At 45.5% G+C, this 20,893-nt stretch overlaps 1 protein-coding gene across 2 annotated transcripts in view; it reads right to left on the bottom strand.

Annotated features, from left to right (window-relative positions):
* Window positions 1-2,189: 2,189 nt before the first annotated feature.
* The window catches only part of BANP (BTG3 associated nuclear protein), a 129,508-nt gene continuing 110,804 nt past the window's right edge, over window positions 2,190-20,893 (bottom strand). For both annotated transcript variants that reach the window (XM_088526256.1, XM_088526255.1), the window contains 2 exons: window positions 7,101-7,244; window positions 2,190-2,826 (listed from right to left, as the gene is read on the bottom strand). In XM_088526256.1, coding sequence (XP_088382382.1) covers window positions 2,755-2,826; window positions 7,101-7,244 — 216 coding nt within the window. In that variant the 3' untranslated portion in view covers window positions 2,190-2,754. The remainder of the gene's footprint in view (window positions 2,827-7,100; window positions 7,245-20,893) is intronic.

The following is a 20,893-nucleotide window of genomic DNA, read 5'->3' on the forward strand; positions in this document are numbered from 1 at the left end:
CCAGTTATAAGATTATGATGTTGGAGGGTTTACTGAGGGCGGAAAGAGCCTTATTATTATTAAAAAAGGCAGAGGCCATAAATAATAAAAGAAAACATCATGAGAATTCAATTCTAGCTGACTTGCTAGTCAAACAGCAAGCGTGGACAAAACTGCATGACTCGGAGCTAACCTACCTGCACCGAGAGCCAGGCAAACCCCTCAGCGGCCCTGCAAGATCCTCACTCCTTCTGTTACCTTAGGATACTCTTAGGACTTCATATTCTTAGGTTGATATATTACTCTTACGATACTCTCTATATGAACACACTCGACACTTGCACAGAACCTCAGAGACTCTTCACAGCTACAAGCATTTCCTGGAAGGGAAATCATTTCTGAGTTAGTCTTGTCAGGAATAACTTCTTTGGACATAACAGGGCCCGTGTTGTCCTAAAAGCACATAAAACATTCGTAAGGAGAAGTCATTTCCTCCCTCGACAAGGATATAAATCCTCCAAGGACATAAAAGCTAGAGAAAGAAAACAAACCCTCACACCTGGGGGACACAGAGTCTTAACATCTGTATTCACAGGAGGGTCTTAGCAAGGAGCACTCCCTTACCTACTTATTTCAAATGAACTGTATACTCTCCTTTACACACAGGTGCAGATTTCTTTCCCCTGAAAACTAGCAAATGCTACTGCCCTGCTTGGTACACGGCTGCGGTCGCTCTCGGCAGAAGAGACTTGCACATGCAGCAGCTGAAGGAAGCCTCTCTTGAAAGCAAGTTTTTCTCATATACTTCATCTTGTACCTGAGCTGCAAAATGCAAAAAGAACAGAATTTACAGTTGCACCCTCGCACAGAGAGACAGACACCCCCACAATTTAGCTGCCTGTGTGCTCCACCTGAAAGCAGAAGATGCTCAAGCCCTGGAAGTTAAGTTGGGCAGGATTAAAGCAAGGACAGCAAAGGCACTGAGGCCAGGATCAGTGCAGCAAGAGAGGGGTATGTGGTAGCACGAGCTTTGCTCTCCCATCTTCCTCACTGTCATCTCCAAGTGATAAATTACTATTAAACACCCATGCTAAAATATACAGGACTTGCTTTATTTTTAGGCTTCCACTTGGATGCCAAGCCGTTTAAACCACCCAGTTTAGGAAACACTATTAAAAAAGAAACTGAAGAGTAGCCAAATTCTTAGCCTGCTGCAAACATTCTATTCAACAACTGGTGGCTCAGTTTACATCATACTTAGGCATCAATAAATAATGTAAATGCATACTTCTCTTTAGGTTAAGCGTAATACTTACCAGGGACAACATTTCAAGAATTTGTATGTGCTTAGCCCTCCCTTTCAGAAAGGATGCCATCCTAAATAAAGCACAGAGAATTTGTGGCTACGTCTCATTCACTAATACATTAATTGCATAATGAACCATATATTAACACTAACCTCACTTATTCATCTGGGGAAAAAAAAATACAAATATGAAACAGTCCCTATCCAATAAACTCCATGCTTTTCCAAATCGTGCAATCGGCTTACAGCAAAACTTCTATCCTTTCCATCCAAGCTTAGCAAACACAAAGGAAAGGTGGTTTTGTTTAAATCAATATTTTCTCTTAAATTTCTCTGGAGAGAGGATCTCACCTTGTGCTGGATGGCTAGGTGGCTGTTACAGCCCAGCTTTATACGGCTGAGTCCCAAACTGGGCCCGGAGGTAGGAGGTTCTAGGAGGAAGAGCTCATGAAAATCCTTCCAAGTTTTTATAAATGACTTCACAAATCCACTGCCTAAAATGAGACTTGCAAATTAGAAGCTTCGAAGGGTTTATCTCATGAGTTTCACAGCTTCATCATATTGGAATTTAATCACAGTAGAAATTTAGTTAATAACATGATCTAAGATTGATATCTTCCTTATAGACTTAATCTTGCTTCTCAGTTTGACAGCAGAGCTTGCCAGATAACAACTGTCTTTAAATACTTCAGAACTACAGAACAGACTGTATTCATTCCTAAGGCAGAGAGCAACTTAGAGCTGCACTATTCATAAATACACATTTATTTTTTTTCATTAGAAATGCATAATTACAGCATTTAAAAGCATTTTCCCCTAGAAAAGTATTTAAGCAACAGTACAAACAAAATTGTTAGTCTTTTGCAAATACATTTTTTTTCATTACACTGAACAGAAAACACCAGCAAAAGGCTAATACTTGCAATTATGGGATTTTTTTTAATATTTTCCATTTTTGTTATAAACACCATAGCAAATAAAAAAGCTGTTTAAACAGTGAAAAATATTTGAGCTCTTGATTTTCTCTATGTGGTAAAGCAAGTATTGCAAGCAGCAATACACTTCATAAGGTATCTGCAGACATTCAAATGGTGTATTTCACAGAAGAAATGACAGGATGAACATTAATTTAGTCTTACTGTTCTGATTAATTAGATTTCTTTGCCCTCTTCGGGAAGGATTTCTTCCTCTTTAAATATACCTAGGGGCCAGCCACGTGTTTTTGAAGGCCGGGTTCTGGTGTCGAGTGATGCAGTTCCAGCTGAAGTAAACGGGTCTGGGGAGAACTATGTGCAGAAGAGCAAGCACATCCTCAGAGCTCTGGTATCTACAGGAGATGCCCGAGGTGTCACCATGAGTCTAAGAGGTGTTTCTGTTCTCCTGTTGTTGCACGAAGGCTACAGCACTTCGCTTCCCACCGCGGTTCGCTGATACCGGGGTTGGCGCCGCCGCCTTCCGCAATTCCCGTTTTATTGAATTTGGATGGCTCCGTGCTCTATCTGCATTTCTGGCTGGATTGCTGATTGAAGGGAATCAGTGCCCTAGGAAAGGAAAAGTGAAATAAGTGTCTCAATGCAGAAGTGCTTCTCCCCAGCGTGACCGAGGGAAGGAGGGCACGTGGCCACGCAGAAGCCCCTGGATGCAGCAGCACCAGCTCTGTTGGAGGCCAGGCCCAGGACAGAGCTAGGACAGTCCCAGAGGACACAGAAATCAGCACGGGAACAGAACAGCTTCCAGGCACGAGCAACCTACCACGCTCCAGGCTGGAAAAAGGAAGGATGAAGAGGGGTCACAGCATGGATCTAAATACCCACGAGGATCTAAACACTCCACAGAGAGAGAAATCAAAACCAGCGTATTCAGGCTCTCTTCCTAAAAAAGAGCTAGCTCTAAAAAGAAACAAAAACTAAGTTACCCCATGCTCACAGGCTGCCTTGTAGCAGCTGCCCATGGACACTGGCAGCTCCCAAAGGGAACAAGAAGGGAGCTCAACAGCATTATGGAGGAAAAGCCCATCAAGGGCTGCCACCTACCCAGCCAGCACAGGACAGCACGATGGCACACGGGGAGGGTGACAGGGTCTCCTTGCCCTGTTTCTGCACTGATGCTCAGGGCTGTAGGATGCTGCTACCCACCACAGCCCTCCCCTGCTCTGGGGACGACAAGGACAGAGCCACCACGGTGGCTTCGGAGGCATCGCTTGTTTTTCCCACAGAAAAGCCTTCACGGAGCCCTCATTCCCCTCACTCACCAAGGAAAACAAGTTGTCGATGAAAGAATACGAAGAAACACAACTGATTTGAACTCTGATTGAAGATGAATTGTCACGTAGCAGGAGCCTCACAAAGCTCCAGAAGACGGGATATATTTTAAACAAAGATGCTGCTTGGAGTAAGGAAACTGGATTATCCAACTCCACCTTTAGAACCGCGTGCTGAACAGCATTTAAAAGCAGCTGTATTTGCTTAGATAAAATCCATCACCCTCAATAACCCGTCCCCTGACAGTGGCCAATATCACAAGCAGAGATGGATCGTAAGAAAAGGGCAAGAATTTAATGATATTTTCCTATACCCTCCCACAGATTCCTGAGCTCTGCCCTTGATGGATTTTTTATCCATAAATTCATCAAATTGTTGCTTAACACAAAGCCCTGGACACAGAAGTATTTCTGTAGAAACACTTCTTTTATGAAATGCAATCCTGCTTGAAGCCCTGCTTTTCACGCTCAGTCTAGTACTGATACTTGACAAACCACAAAGAAATGAGGCTGGAAACCCCACTTTACCTTTACTACCCTGCAAGTTTTCCTATACAGTCACAACTTGCTTACTCAAATATAAAGTCTGGAAGGTTCAAAATCATAGAGCTCTGTTCCTAAATTCAGGTTTTGCTGCGCAATTATTCCTGATCCTTTCTCTGTTTTGCTGCCAGTTAACTGCAAAGACCTATGGCGTCTTTTCCTATGCAATTTTATAGGGAATCTGGTATATTTTTACATACACAATAAATCAGTGCCAATATAGAGAATAATTCCACCAGATTGTTTAGTTTGACAGCAGCTGAATCTCAGCTTGTTTCCCTCCACTGGTGAAAAACTTCCCTCCAAGATTCAGAGCAGCAGACTGCCCATGGAATAGGATGCACATTTCAGGTTTGTAATTATGTTTTTCCAATGCTAACCAAATTTAACACCAGTACCTGAAGTTTGAGCACACAATAAATCCAAATATTCTTTGTCATCATAACGTTTTGTATTTCGAAATTCTGCAAGTTGCTGGAAGTAAATACTACTATCACGGCATGTAAAGAAGCTAAACCTAGACCCCAGATTCACATCTCATTTCAAATGTGCATTTGCCATTTTCTGCCTGCTAAACACTACCAGTATATTAATAGCTGGTGCTTAAATATGTGGTTTAGGGGCCCTAGGAAACTGTTACAATCCTAGCTATTAATACTTGTGTCTAAATATGCTTGAGTGCATTGAAAACACTAAACTGAAACCCATATTACTCTCAGAGAAGGGATTCGTTTCAAGCAACTTCACTTCTGCCTTCAGCTTCGTGCGGGCGACCCAGCAGCTATGGAGACAGCTTTCAAGATACAAGATTAAAAAATTGGTGCCTTGTTTTCATACATTAAATAAATTCTCACTCGCAGCATTTCAAATATGGAATTTATGTAGGGTACTAGAATGAGTCCAGGTAGATAATAACAAACTCCACTTTAATAAAGCTTTGCGACTCGGAATCATTGACAGCATCTCAGTATGTGATAACAGGTATAAAGGTTGCTATAGCTTCACTGGCAGGGATACGCACTTAAAACTTCTCCCTTTGGGCATGAGATCTTTCTGACATGATGTTGGGCTACTTCATAAGTTTAGTCAAAAAGATCTATAAATCTTGGGGCAATGAAAGTATTAAGTTGGCTTCTCCACTTTTTTTACAGACCCCTGGTTTTTCTTTGCGTAAATGGAAGAAATATTTATGGCAAACCTATTTTTAGTGTTGTCTATTTTCCTTTTCGTATTCTTCTTACTTCGCATTCCTTTTTCGTTTCTCTTCAGCTTTGTATAAATCTCTGTGGTTAACCACAATATTAAAACCTAACACGGTGCAAAGTGTCTCTGAAGAAAAAAGGAAAAAAGGAAAAAAGGAAAAAAGGAAAAAAGGAAAAAAGGAAAAAAGGAAAAAAGGAAAAAAGGAAAAAAGGAACCCCTTTGGTGGCTGCCAATGGTGTGGGAGGCTGGTGCCTGTTTATAACTGAACTCGGTAACCGACTGCTTGTCGGATCTGATAGCCAAAACGGGGGGGAAAAGGCACAAAAAACAGGGAAAAGGAAACAGGGAAAGTTAAACTGGAGAAATATTCTGAGGCCTGGAGTGAGGAGAGCAGAATGTCAGGAGAGAAACACCTTCGGGGCCTTATAAATTGCACAGTAGCAGGAAGGTACCTGGTACTCAAGGATTTGGAGCAAGGATTTGGATTTAGAGCACAATCCCTGCAGCAACACTCTTAATGTCCAGCGTATCGTTACACACAAGCGTGAATAGAGCACTAAGGAGGCTTGAGAAGATGGATACAGAGAAAAAACAGGGAAGAGACAAAAAAGATGAGCTAGGACTCACCTCTACAGGAAAATTAGCGTGCAAAAAAACCCAAATGCAGTTTTATAGCACACCATGGTTCATTTGCCAGGAAGATTATTTCTTTTGGGCAGGCTGCATGTGTTTTATGGAAATTGCTTGATAGCATCCAACCGGGGAGCCAGTGTGGAGTAAGTCAAGGCTGGGCTGAGGCAACCAGGAGAGCTGGGAGCTCCGGCTCTCCCTGCGGAGCCAGCGCGAGACGCAGCGGGGCAGCTCCAGCCTCCATCCAAGCACATATTTGCCCCTGGAATAACAACTGTGCTCCAGCTTCATGCATGGAAGCGACCTGCAGACTAACCTTCCCATGCAAGGAGCAGCGAGCGCTTTGGTTTTGTGCCCAGGAGCTTTGCACTGGATTCCTTTGATTTCTTATACGATACCAGGCAAAAACAGGCCCTGAGGTTGTCTGCTGAGGTTTCCATTAAAAAACCTCCTTCTAGCTAGCAAGTGGTATCTTTTATTTCACTGCAATTAGGCATCCTCCAAAAAGTCAGCTCGCTACAGTGTGGTTCATGGAAGAATATGGAACCTTCCTCATAAAAACCCGCCATGAGCCACAGCTTCCTGACGAATGATGGTCACGGCACCTGTCAGTGCCCAGCTGCTCCGAACTCACTCCAAATCCAACCACTCTTAAGCCTTCCCAAGCAGCCCAAGAGTCTTCCACATTCACACATATGAATGTTGAAGCTGATTAAAATAAATAAATAAATAAAGCTTCCATATTGACTGAGAGGATAAGGCATTCACTGTTAGCCTGGGAAACCCAGGCTGTTGATCAAAATTACTGGAAAAATGCTGCCAGAAAGGGAGTAAGAGAAACCTCGGTTTGAAAAATATTTTTGGGTAGTTTCCAAGCAAGATTTTCTCCCTGTCCTTTCAATGTGGTTCTCATCCTTCAAGGATGCAGAAAAACAATGATGACCAAAATAACTATTCTCCGGGGGTGTTGAGCAACAAGTTAAAAGCAGGAATAGTCAAAGGCTGTATATACCTTAAACAGAACGATGTTTCTTATTACAGATGATGTTTTTATCATTCAGAGGCAGGATTACAGGCTCATTGGGGCTGCAGTATTTGCAGACAGCCATGTAGTTCCTCCGACAGACATTTCAATCAATTTAAGCGCACTGAAACGGTGTTAGAAAAAAAGATACGTACTTGGTTGGTGGCCGAGTGGTCTGTCACCGGGGCCAGCTGTACGTACTGCACTTGGATGTCGCTGCCTTGGAGCGGGGATCCGTCGACACCGCCCGCCGCGGGTTCAGCGGACGCAACCGCTATCAGCTGGGCGCCCTGCAACACCTGCAGGCAGAGCAAGGAGAGAGCAACCCGTAAACAACCATGCTGGAACAGCTAACTCCAAACAGATGTAAAGCCAAAGATGCTAAAAGAAAATACACAATAAAACCTGCCCGTCGGTAACAGTGACTTCAAATCAAGAGGTTGTGCTGCGCATATGGAAAGCTTCTCGTACTTGGTGCATTTTGCTTATGAGATCTGGCTTCCTTCCACTCCCTTGTGAAAGGGTTAACAAGCCACGTACCTGGAAACGTTTAACTCCCCTGTGATTCCCTAATACAAACCAGGGCTGCACTCTACATGCATCAGCGCCAGCAAAGGAACAAATCACCCTGGAGGCCTAGGCTAAATATGTCAGTTCTAATATGTTTTTTTACCTTATAATATCATCTGTTAGTACATACAGAACGAGGCTGTTCTAATAGGTAATAACAGTTAGTGCGCTAATTCCCCAGCCTAATTACTAGGAGTGTTTTCTTTGAGCACATCCAATTCCCTCTAGCTTGAGCGTGAATTATCCCAGTAATCCAAGGAGAAGCAAGACAGGGATGCTTAAAAGGGCCGCTGGGAGACAAAACGGAGCCCTGCTGCTCCGCTACGGAGCTGCCCTGAGCTCCAGGCTCGCTCCGGAGCAGCACGTGCAGCAGGGCGGGATGCGGCTGCTCCCGCTCAGCTGCCTCCCAGGCGCTGCCACGGACCTCACCTCTCGCCCAGCTCCCAAGGAAAACTTAATCCCATGCAATTGAATCCCATGCGACTTAATCCCATGCAATCTGCTGGGAAGGACCGAGCCGAGCTTTGAAGCTGAGCCAGCTTTGCAGGATGCTGGTTTAGAGCTTTTTCTGCTTGATTTTAATGATGGTAGAGAAAGAGACAGAAAAAAAGGACATTGGCTTCACTCTTGTCATTCTTGGATCACCAGGTTCAGGCACAGAGGGTAGAAGAAAGGAAAAACAGATTGTTTTTTGTTTAGTTCTGCTTGTTTAGGTACTCTGCCACCTCCTTACAAGGAAACGCTGAAAGACGTTTCAAAAGATTTATGAATCCTTTAGTACATTCCTCAAATCATCACGAGAAGTGTTTTGGGGAACTGTTTCCACCCAGAAATAGCAGTTTGCAGACGTGTCTGACAGTCGGTGCCCTGGTGACAGCTGAGGCCTCGCTGGCTGCTGACGAAGGGGCTGATGAGGGTTCGGAGCTTTGCTAACGACGCAGGCAAGCGCGTGATAACATCAGCAGCACAAAACCTCCACGCCGAGCACTGCTTTTTCCTGTTACATATGCACAGGCAGAGCCAAGATGCTCATTCTCACAGCCAAAATCACTCAACTCCTGGCAACTTATTATCACCGCAACAACGATGTTTCTACTGTATATGAAGGCAGGGGTTTAATAACTACTGCTAATGAATGTTTATGGCCATTAACGCTTCTTTCTGATGGGTTAAGAGCACAGGACCATGATTGCCTTCAAGCAAGCAGGGAATCCATCCATAAAAGCTTTCACTTCACAGCGTTCATGCAATTAGGTTAATCTTAATTCTTGAGAAGTGAAACATAAATCAGAATAAAATATCTGTATGTAAAAAGCAGCAGATCCCCAACTTTATTTTTTAAATCCAGCTTAAATACAGGGAGTTTTCGTACCTCTATGCTGCGAACGCTGTGTTTTTAAGCTAGGGCGTTTGCACCCCGGCAAGCAAAAGCCGTCGTCCGAGTGAAGGAGAACAAGGAAGAGCGGAGCCTCCGTGGGAGGCGGGAGCCACCCCTTGGAGTGATCTCTGGGGGTCACGCTCCGGATTTCAGGGGTCTGGGGGTCCCAAGGCGCCGTCCGCAGCGGCGAGAGGAGGCTCCGCTCTCCTTGCGTGGGAGCAAGCGCAGCCCTCTGCTCCTGCAGGGTTTTTTCTGGAACTGTGAGGACTCCACGCACTGTCCTATTGACTAGCCGCAGGTCTTGGTAGGTTTTATCTCAGCAGCTAGTTCTGAACTATGGGGAGTGCCTGAGCGAGCCTGTTATTCCTGTAATCAAACTGTTTTATAGCAGTGAAGCTAAAAACACTTTTTATGGCAGGCTCCCCATTGCGCTCCGGCAGCCGCGCGCTTGCTAACAGCCCCCATTTGCAGCACATACTCTGGAGGAGACAAAACAAACCTTCTGCGTGCTATTTTACACTAAATATGATAAGCTCCTATCGGTGACCTACCTGGGCCATCCCACCTGCAAGAAAACAAGAGACACTTGCATAAATGCTGTCCTTTTGCTGTCAAATGACACTTTCCCTACTGCTTTTTTGCAAACGGTGCTTTCCAAATCGCATCTTTGTGGTGGATGAACTCTCTGCAGGCGAGCTCCTATCCACCAGGCACCTGGGGGCGTTTTTGCAGGATCCGCCGGATCCGCCGCGGCGGCTCGGCCGGGTTGCAGGGACCGGAGTCCCGCGCGGAGCCCGGCTCCCGGCACCACCGCAGCCCCGCGCGCCGCTCCTGCCTCCCCGTCCTGCCGTTTGAAGGAACAGGGAGACAAACCACACACAAAAGGACCTCCGGAAGGAGAGATCAGCAGCCAGCGCCGTTTTTCCTCCTTCGGCATCTCCTATTTGCGCAGACGCTTGCAGGATTACGGGCTTCAGCTTGCAATAAGGGAAGGTGAGCTGACGGAGCAAGACAGGCTGATTTCCATTAGCCTCGTGCCAAAATATTTGCGTTTGGTAAACCAGGGGATTTGCTCTAAATTGGAAGTTCCATTGACATGTTTATAGAGGAGCTTAGAGGCTGTGTCCTGAGCACTTTCCCTACCTTTTCTCTACCAATTGCCTGCCCGTTTTTTTCAGAGAACATGAGGCTTCGAAACCCGATCCTGCTTTTAGGAAGCGGGAAGGGAGCGCGGAGCAGCGTGTGCGGTGCAAACCCGGAGCAGAAACCCAAGCCGAGGAGCCTTTCGCTGCTCCGCTCACATAAACAAACCAGCTACTGAGACATGCTACTAAGCAGCATGTTTACTTTGGGGTTTAGGGAAAAATCATTCTGGTACCAACATATTAATTAGAGAAAGCGAGCATGCAAGATGCTTAGCAGCCACAAAAAGGCCGCTTTTCCAAACTAAGAACCATTTCACTTCTTCAGGCCTCTCTTTATCCACTAGTACATCGTGCCCAGGCTACTTAGAGCGTGTTTATGCCACTTCAGAGAAACAAAACAACAAAAAAAATCAGTCTGCAGCTTCAAAATTAAAAGCAGAACAATCTAATGCTGAAAGTACCCAACAGGCAGCAGCGCTAACAGTGGTCTTGGATTTCTTTAAATGCTGCCTAGCTTGTTATTGGGGCATAACTGGCCATATAAGCGAGGCACCGACCAAACGAGAGAATGCAAGGAAAAGAAGGCAGAATTCCCACTCTTAAATTAAACCATCTGAGCTTTCATGAAGAAATGAGTGATGAGTTTGCCTTGATGCCTGCAGAGCACTCTCAGAGCAAAGTGCTCTCCGCCACTGCTCAGCTCCTGGAATTGGGACACAGGAGGAGAGGAAAAGTGGAAAATTCCCATCCTGACCCATCTTTTTTGTTGAAAGGGATTTGGAAGTGAGGCTGTTTCTGCAGCCGCGATGGCCGGGTACATTGTGTTTTATCTGGTGAGCCAAGGCGAGGATCAATCCAAGCTCCGGCTCAGCCCGGAACATTTGATCCCGCTCCACATGTCTGAACACCTCTGTGTCAAGCATGACAAGACGACCTCCAGGAGCCTAAAGATATCACTTAACTAACCGCGTCGGGCTCAAAAAATAACGTGATTTATCAAGAATCTTGAGCTTATCCAGAGAGATAGGAAAATGCAACTGAACGGAAAACGCAACTGAGCTGACTCTAAAAACAGCAATTAATCACATTTTCTCTAGAATCTACTGGGGACTACGATGAATTCACTAGAATTCTGTCTGATCTTAAAAACACGGTAGAAGATTTTTATGATGAAGATCTATACTCACACTTTCTAATTGTGACAAACAGTATTTCTTGACCCAACTTTGGTACAGAAAAGGTACACCCAGGGCTGGTGCAGCCGCATGGCTCCCGGCTGGCTGCTCACTTGACCTCCGGACCACTGCTTTAATTTCACAATTCACATCTACCATTGACCTTAGAATAAAGGAATTGTACCAAAAAACGTAAACAATCTGCCCTTTTCTTCCCCATTTCACTGGGCCTCTCCGGCACTCTGCTTACCCAGCCCAAGCCACAAGCAGAATTCAAGACAACGTTCAAATAAGAACAATTCTACAAGTGACTCGTCTAAAAATGATCAATCAGACAAAAAAAGGTGCGTGGGGGGATGTTAACTCATTCTGGAGAATATATATTTTTTAAAGTGCATATTTGGTTACCCAGCCTTCCTGGTGAAGTGTTTTTTGCCTTGACAGTGACAAGATCTGCAGCTCTCGCGGGGCTGCGTTACTCCTGACACGACAGGATTGCACAATTATTTCCACTGGAAACAGCTGGAAGCAGAGGAGCGTGCTGATTTTTTCAGTTCTCTCAGCTTGCAGCTCTAGTCATGGATACATGTTTTTCCTCACATAGAAAACACTTATCAAGGGAAAGAAAAATGGGAATACGCAAGGGGAATACCTGTAAGTGGATAATGAATGTGGGATTTCTTAATACATTCTTACCTCACACTGGGTGAATTCTTGCCAATGAACTTCTACAAGCAAAATGACCATGGTGCCTTTGACGAAACATTTAATTTTTCTTAAAACTCCATGGCTTTCCATGAATGATATAGAAGCAGACAGAGTCGGGAGCACGGGCTCTCCCCCCTACTCTCCTGAGTCTCACCCTTCCTTTCTCTCGTTTTTTCTTCCTTATCTCTTCTTTTCCCCCTCTATCTCTCTCCCAAGTCTTGATGATGAGGAACATGCAAGATATTAGACCTTTTGGCCTTGGGGCTGTATTTTCAGTCTTGTCTTCAGGGAGATGTTTACCACATAAAAGCCTGTAATAATAAAATCAGTAATAATGAAAACCAGCTACTTTCTCTGCCTCTTCCTTTCCATTTGAAAACCATTTTAGCCCACAACTAAGAGTTCCCACTGAACATTCAACTGCAAGGCCAGAGAGAAGGGAAAAAAGGGAGAGAAAAAAGAGGAAACAAAAAACAAACAAACAGATTAAGTGGCAATAGACGTTTCTTCAGCTTCTTCCAAAAGGATTCAAGCCCAGTTTCCAATCATGGTCCGATTCATGTCACATCTGCTGATTTTCCCTTATCCCTGAAGATTGTTCTTCTAGACCCCCATAATTTCTAGGGCTGTTCTCGGGACGCCAACCTTCACTGTTTGAATGATTATTACTTGCATTCATCTAGGCAAGCACGTACGTTTGCCTACCTATAAAAAGCTCAAATCCAAGACACATGGGGATTTGCTGTCTTTTTTTCCATCATTTCTTCCCATTCCTCCTGCTGGCCTGCAATAATATATGACTTTTCTTGAAAAGAATGAGACCTTGAATCATTGAAAGGTTGGTTGTTTATAGAGCACTGACACCTGAGAGTCCAGCAGGGCTTCTGGGCGGCGAGGAGCCGTTTTCAGGAGCGTCGCCCGAGGAGGAGGAGCGCGCAGGAGGAAGGGGAGACCCCAGGGCCGTGCCCTGAAGCATTTCAGCACTGCAGTTTGGGCCCGGAAAGACGGTTCGGACAGGTTTAAATGATTCCTGAAATGTGGATTTCACGAACATTTGCCTACCACCCTCATATATTTTCCTTGCTGACAGCAAACTCACCCCGATGCGTTTGAAGTAATGCACAGAGGCCCTTCCAATGCTAAGAAGCTGTGCTGATGCATGTGGTCCCTTAAAGAAGAGCACTCCCTTTAGCACTTACTTTCCATTCCTAACATTTTCTGCAGAGTCTTAAGACCAAAACCACCCCCTGCATTACAGTGCTGACAATACTGCTTATTTCGGGCATATAGGGAGCGCACCTGGGATGAGGAGCCCCTGCTCGGCTGCAGGATGCGGCGCTTTATTCCTTAAAATCAAGGTTCCTTGAAAACATTAGCGTTACCCACCCTCGGTATTCCCTAAGGGACACGCGGCCCGGCCAAGGCGGCTCCGAGCGGGAGCGGAGCCTCGGGAACAGGTCCAGGCTGGAGGATGCTGCGGCCAGGAGGCAGAGCGGTAACGCAATCTCTGCGCGTCCTTCCCTGCGGAGGCCGCGGGCCGCGTTTGACCAAGGTCAGCTGCATTGAAAAGCTCTTATCTGATGGCGCCCGGTCCAAAGTTATTCTGGTGATTTCACAGTCCAATTCCCATAAAACCAGCTCTGGAGCATCCGCGGAGGGGTGGCAGGAGCCAGGCTGCCCTAACCTGCTCCGATGACGCAGGATTCCCTGAAAGCCATGGTAACGCTCGCTGCATTTATCTGTTCCATATGGACATAAAGTAAGAGCGCGTACGCTCTGATAATGTGTTATCTCTCCAGGGAAAGGAATTCGCATTGAACCTGTAATTCTTCAAACCGGAGCTGACAACGCGGACCAAGGACAGCTGCGTATTCCTGCATACTTTCCCCAGTGCCTTTAAACTTAAACAACGAGTATTTTGAGAGAATTACAAGAAATTGTGACAGTTTTAACGACTAAGTTTTATCTTCCAAACTTTTAGAGATACTAACAGCAATAAAGCGCTGGCAGCTGCTCTCGCAGGACGATAAGGAACCCAGATGACCCGCGGGGAGGATCTGCAGCCTTCCCCTGCGCCCGGCCGCGGCCGCTCTTCTTCTTAAGGTGCATTTTTACGGCTGGTCTATGTCGGATTTGGATCACTAAGATCACACAAAGATGCGGGAAAACACCCAAATATAGACCGCATTTTCTCCAAAGTGATTACATATTATAACTTATTTTTCAAGCTGAACTTGTTGATTTACCCTTACGATTGCCCAAAATCTTATACATTACATGCTGGAATGTGCTGCCCTCGCTTCCCTGCAGGGCAACGTTAGGGAGATGGAAGCGCCTCCCTCATCCCACCAAGCAGGCCAATTACTATTAGAATTTTTATTCTTAGGAAAATAACATTACTTTTCATCTGGCTTTATTAAAAGGCAGGCCGAGTCAATGATATCTAGTCATCTAGGTCAGGGCGCAAAAATGACCTGCAACTTTCATTACTTTGCTTTTAATTAGACTGCCATTTACATATCGCTAATTATTCACTTTCATATCTTTGATTAAAAATTCTAAATAGCATTAACCAAAGATATTTGTGGAAAAAGGCTGGAAAATGCAAGGCATACAATTATTCTCTGCAATAAATGAACTAGATTATTTTGATTAAATTTAACACTGGCCACAATCTCTTGCTACAGGACTACATTTTTAAGTGATCAGAACAGCATGTTTGAAGTATAAATAAAACACACTGTCGGTCAAGCTCACAAAAATTCAATAATATCTATTATTAATAAAGTAATGCTGACATATATATATAAAGGGAATATATTCCGTTTAAAATAAAGGGATTCACTGCTCCCCCAGCCCAGGATATCACTCTGGAGTTACTGCTGTGGTTCATAACGCCTTGCTTAGAGTTTATCCTTACTCCAACAACTCACACCTAAATTTGCTATTTATTTACCACATAAAATATGCCAATACAAAACAAATTTAGCATACATAGGTCTAACATATAACTGCTCACAGAGAGGGGAACTCTCCCTGCTGCGTATTTCTAAGTGTGCTGAATTGAACCATGCAAAATGTGACCTTAAATCTGTCAAAACTTCATTAACTTACACCCCCACAGAGCTATAGAACCGCAAACGCCTCCTTTAAATTCCCCAAACAAAAAGCCATGAAACCCGAATGCCACTTCAGCTCTACCGAGTGTGGAAAAGTGAAAAGAATAATTTCCAAGCACGTTTTTATCAGCGGCATTATTTCCTCGCATAACAAATAATAAAGCATCTCATCTGCTTTTCCTCGGAGCACAGAGGCTGCAGCACAGCTTGGCGTGGAGACGCTGCATCCCCTTCGCAAACGGCTGCACAAGTAGACGGAGCCCAAAACGCAGCGGGTCAATCCAACGGGCTGCACCAAAACGCCCGGCTCGGGCTACGGGGGTTGCAATGAGCCACATGAGCGGTGGCAACTCGTGGCTTGGTGCATTTAAACCTTCTGAACCTGCCAAAGCAGAAGGATGGAGCCGGGCGCTCGCCGGGCTAAGGGCATCCTGCCCAAACCCAAAGGCTGCCCAGGGTTGTTAAACTGGAGCATCCCTCCCTGCAGGTCCACGGGACAAGCTCGGTCTCTGCAAAGCCCTCGGAGAAGGTGCTGGGGCCTGAAGACGGAGGGTGATCAGTGTAATTAAAGCTTTATCTTCCAGCTAACACCATGGCTGAAAGGGATTCCAAGTTAATTGCTAGGAAATCACAGCCTAAAATCAAGCTTTATATCACGTGATTGGAATACAACGAGATTATGTGAATTCTTACAGAGTAGTCCATGTTTAAATCAGTGAGCTTGGGGGGTTTTATGTTTATATTCTATTTTATTTTTGTATTTAAGGAACAACCAGCATCCTAAGAGACAACAACTCAGGCACAGGCGGGACAGGGGCCCCGGCCTCCCAAAACAAAGGAGCCTCCCTTGCAAACACACCCAAACAAATCACCAACTTGCCCTGAAAATGCACCTCCAAACGAGCTGCATGAGTGCAAACCCTAAATTCAGCTAATTAATTACATTTAATTTAATTGCCCTGGGCTGTGCTGCTGCTATCCTGGCTTGTGCGGCCGCATACGGAGCTGCGACTGCAGCCAGATGATAAATCCACAGAAAATTATTTCATCTACCTCAAACACGTTTTGGCAATAAAAGGGGAAAAAAATAAGAGAGACAGAAATCTATAACCAAGCACTTCAGCTCTGCTCAGCCCCCTATGCTCTGTTACGGCTTGCAAAACCTTTTCAGTTAATTCAGTCTAAAAATGGCAAAGTTACCCACACCGACACTACTGCGAAAAACGAAATGACTTTTGGTAAGCAGCAAGTACGGTCAAATCGACGGAACAGCTTCCAAAAGAAAGATTTTTCAAGAGCAGACAATTAAATGTGTTTATACAATAATTCACTATTTTGAGAAAGACTAAAGAAGCTTTTGGCTGAATTTTTTTTTTTCCAAACAGAATGTTATTTTTGGGTTTCAGTCAACACACAACTGAGTGCTATTAAGAAATGGCTACAGAGTTCAGGGGAAAATCCTACGGTGTCAAGGAAATCTCGCTAAGCCGGAGCTGCCGAGCGCAAGGGCTCGAGGAGACACGAGTGACCCAGACGGCCCGGCCGCCCGCGCCGATAACGGGTGTCCCAGGGAGGCCCAAACCGTGAGTCACCCGGCTGGGAAACTTGTTGTTGTGACATAACGGAGCCAGGAGGGAGAAGGGAGTTCGGACGTGCCGGGGCTGTCTCGCGTTTTACGTGACAAAGTCGCCGCGAGCCTCGTAAATGTAAACATTGCTTCCAATGTCACCCGGCTGCTCGCATCCTCCCCAGGCTCAAATTCCTGCCGGGATTTGCCGTGCCGCGAGCGGAAGGGTAGGATAAACGCTGCGGGATCGTTTGCTTTAAGGCAAACACGCGCCGAGAAACCGTGCACGGCCGGGGAGCCCCGGCAGAGCGCGCGGAGCCGCCTCCGGCAGCGGAGCAGATCCCCGCGATCCCGCGGAATCGCCCCATCTGCTACGATGCTGCACACAAGGGAAACCCATTTATCACTTTTCCCTGACAGCAGTGAGTTTGCTTTGATTCCTCCAGAAAGCAAAGGCTTTGGGGCGAGTTTACATCAGAACTGGCAGCAATTTTTTTTTTTTCTCCTAAACGCTGGCCAAACTACACCCGAAAGTTTGGCTGTTGTTGCTAGGGGAACAAAACACTGCTCCTACCTTGCCCTGCAGCCTCAGGCGACGTTGCAGACACAGGGATGGCAGAAAGAAATAAAAGTAGTAAAAAAAGCCCCTGCGACAGTGGCATAAACCACGGTGCATGCACAGAGGAGCAGAACAGCTGCGGGATTGCAATTCCCAGGAAAAGGCCTAAGGAAAGGAAAGCTGATATGCTGCCTCTTCCCCTTCGTTCTAAGGGGATGCGACCAGTTTGTGGTTTGTGTCAAACAGAATTGAAGGATGCAGCAACTTCAAAATAAAAAAATAAAAAAAGGGCACCAGAAAATAAACGTTAGGAACAACCCGAGTGAGAACTTAACTGGGCCTGAACTATAAATCAAAGGTTTGGGAAGCTTGTAAGTCTGTGTCGATTAAAGAATATTTCAATAATACAGCAGTACTCCTGCAAGTTACCTGAATTACACCGAGGCGCTTCTTACAGAAACTTGCACAGAACTGCCACGTGAGCCTTAAGTCAAGAAAAAACCCCCAGCCCAAGTGGGATCTTGATAGGAGTGAAACAGCCGATTCCAGCGCTGGTTTCAGCAGCGAGGACGGGACGGAGCAGAGCTGCTCCGCTGCGAGCTGCACATGGAGAGCAGAGCTGCAGCCCACGGGGCTCCGGTGGCCGTCGTCTTTGCTTTTGCTGTTGCTTTTCTACCCAAAACTCAGGATAAACCAGGAGGACAGAGAGCTGTAAGACAGCCAGAGACACTGAGTTCAATTTGCATTTCGATAGGTTATAAATTTGTAAGAGAATGAGCTCTCCAGAACCATAACGGTTAAAGAAACCAGCACTCCGAGACAAAACTGGAAAAAAAATTCACAAAATTATAACTACTTTCTAATTAAGTGTAGCCATCAACGTAGCGTGTTTTGGATTAAAACCCCGTGAGCGAGCTGCTGAGAACAGGAGCGCTGATCCTGACAAGAGGAGGGCAGGAAGACGGAGCGGGGCTCCGCTCCGCGCGCTCCGGGGCAGGGAACAACAACAAATGGACAAAGAATTGAGGCTGTAAACGGATAAAGCTCTTAGTGCTCTACGAGGAACACAGGATGAAAATACCTTGAGCCCCAAAAGCCCCTTCCTAGGGAGCAGGAGGCCAGTGATCTTTTTTTTAGGAAGGGATTTAAAAGAACAGTGACAAGTCGTATCTCTGGTAGTCGGATCTCTAATCTTGGCTTTTTTCTCCTAGCAAACACACATGTAAAAAGAATCCAAAATAATAGAAGCTTCATCTACTTCATTTAAAGGAATTATTACCACTGGCAAAGTGAAATAAGTGGCGCAGTAAACAGCTCAGTATGCTCCAATAACAGCCAAAAATACAGGCGTATGTAAGCGTTTGCTCTAAAGCACATATCATCTTATGCCTCACGTCAGAAACATTTTCAGACACTAGTTCTCCAGCCACGCAAGTAGGAAAATGATGGATTTCTCTCACTGAAATGGATGCTCCTACTTGCACCATGGCTCTTTTAAATCCCTCATGTTTTTGACAAAGTTAAGAGCGGCCCGAGGGGACGAGTGGCCAGGAAGCGCGGGAGAAGCCTGGGAAAAAAACCTGCTTTTTTTCCTAATTCAAAGCCATAAAATGAAAACTGACCCTGAGAGACTCCCCATGTAAGACGTGTGCTTATGTTATGGTAAAGTATGATGATACTTTCCCAATTATGTAAATGAAAGCTTGGTTCCTGGATTAATTTCCTTCTAGAGTTACTTTTCACAAGTTGGAGGCAATAACCTGACATTTAAGATTCATACGAATTCTTAAAAACGTGAAGTGCAAGTGGCATTTCAGACCGAGAAAACAAGCAATATCATTTTTCTGGGAGTGATTTGTAAAATAAAATAAAAGAAAAAAAGAATTTAAGCTTCCTTACATCAAGCTACGCGGGGAGGTGTGCGATGCTCATCCCAATCACGCTCCGGAGCGTGTCAGTGCACACAAACCCTTAAAAACACCTTATTTTCAGCAGGGGGAAACAACAGGCAGAGGCGCCGCGCGCTGTTTCCCCCGGGGAATTAAACCTCAACCATATGTCCGCGTCAGGGCAAGTTTATTCCTGGAGAAGGACGCGGGGCGCTCGGGAGCGCTCCCAAGTTCCGTGCCGGGATGTCCCCACCGGGAGCCGGGGGTGACAAGGGGACAGGGGCCGCGCACGGCGCGAGCTGCTCTGCCCCCCGCTGAGCCGCGGGGCAGCCAAAGTTCCCGGCTCTCGGCGGCGTTCGCGCTCGCGCTCCGCTTTCCAAACACCGTTTGCATTCTTTTAAACACATTTTTGAACAACTTTCAATTTTTTCCCCCTTTTTTTTTTCTACTGGGGGGGGAGAGAAAAGGGAGAGGGATACGGAGTGTGAATTTGAAGCAGGCTTCAATGAAAGCTCTGGACCCCAAACTATTGTTTTCTTCGAGTACACATCTGGTTTTCCCCAGCACCCTGCCAGTTCTGCAACGCAGTTTAATACCCAGCTGGGATAACGCAAAACGAGCATACAACCTAAAAGAAATGCTAGGAGCACATTTTTTGGTTCTGCAATACTTGTATGCATTAAGTTCAACTTGACTAACATTTTACCCGCGTACGGAGGGGTTTGTATCAACGAAGGGGGAAGGAGGAGGGGGACGGCGCACCCGAAGCGCCTCTGTGCATGTGTGTGGCCGCACAGCCGCAAGCGGCAACGCGAGCGGTGTAAAATTCTGCTTTTAAGGTTAAAATTGGTGATTTTTACAACCCAAACACAAGCTTTTAAAGCAAAGCCATCTGAAATGAGGTTTTCACATAACATGGGGAAGGAGCTATCAGGGAGTGGGACAGCAGAGCGCTGCAGCGACGTCCCCGTGCTGATGAGCAGCTTTTCCCTGCCTAGCTGGGAACTTCCTTCTATTCAATCCAGGGGAAATAGAAATGCCTGGTAACAAAACAGCAATTTTTAGGAAGTAAAACTGTAGTTTTTACCAGGGTGCACAGGGGAAACCGCTGAGCAAAGGGAGCCAAATTTACAGAATTCTCTCATATATATATAAAAAAGATAATCTTCTTTCGGCAACTTTGATGGGCAAAACATCGATCAGAAACTGCGGTGCTAAAACCCTGGTAATGTTGTCCTCGACATAAGCATTGCAGCGAGCTGAATCCGAAAGCAAAAGGAGTTTAGGGAAAAAGTATCCCTTCTTCTGGCCCATTAGCAATTGCATTATTTTAACTTAAAATATCCAATTTTTATTCACGCAATACCTTCACATCCTACCGCCTGGATTTGACTCTCTATGCTGGCTGTTCTTATAGATATGAATAGAGCCTTAAAATGGATTCAGTATTTTAGAAAAAAAAGCATTTGGACTTGATCAAATCTGGTCCTGATACAAATTACAGCACTTACAGACCAGATTTGCAGCTCTCACGTGGTTTTGGAGACTGCCTTGGGAATGCAAAATGCCAAGACGCTATTAATATAAAGATTCCATATAGCATGTGGTCATAAAATGCTTTTTTTCGTATCTAACGCGGAATACGCTCCATCTTTGTGAAAATTCAACACACTCGATTGAAGCAAAACAACTCCTTAAGAGAAGCACCCCGAGTGACCCTGGTGCAGGGTCTCTGAGAACGGCAGGGCTCATTGCACCCACTCGGGTACTCCAAGGAGCAAGGGCAGACGTGGGCCCTACGTTCCCAGTCACTAAGGGAAGTCTGGAAATATTCCCTC

Source organism: Tinamus guttatus, unplaced genomic scaffold (assembly GCF_059628265.1).
Source record: "Tinamus guttatus ecotype Peru unplaced genomic scaffold, ASM5962826v1 Tinamus_guttatus_pri_ptg000244l, whole genome shotgun sequence".
Taxonomy (NCBI): Eukaryota; Metazoa; Chordata; class Aves; order Tinamiformes; family Tinamidae; genus Tinamus; species Tinamus guttatus.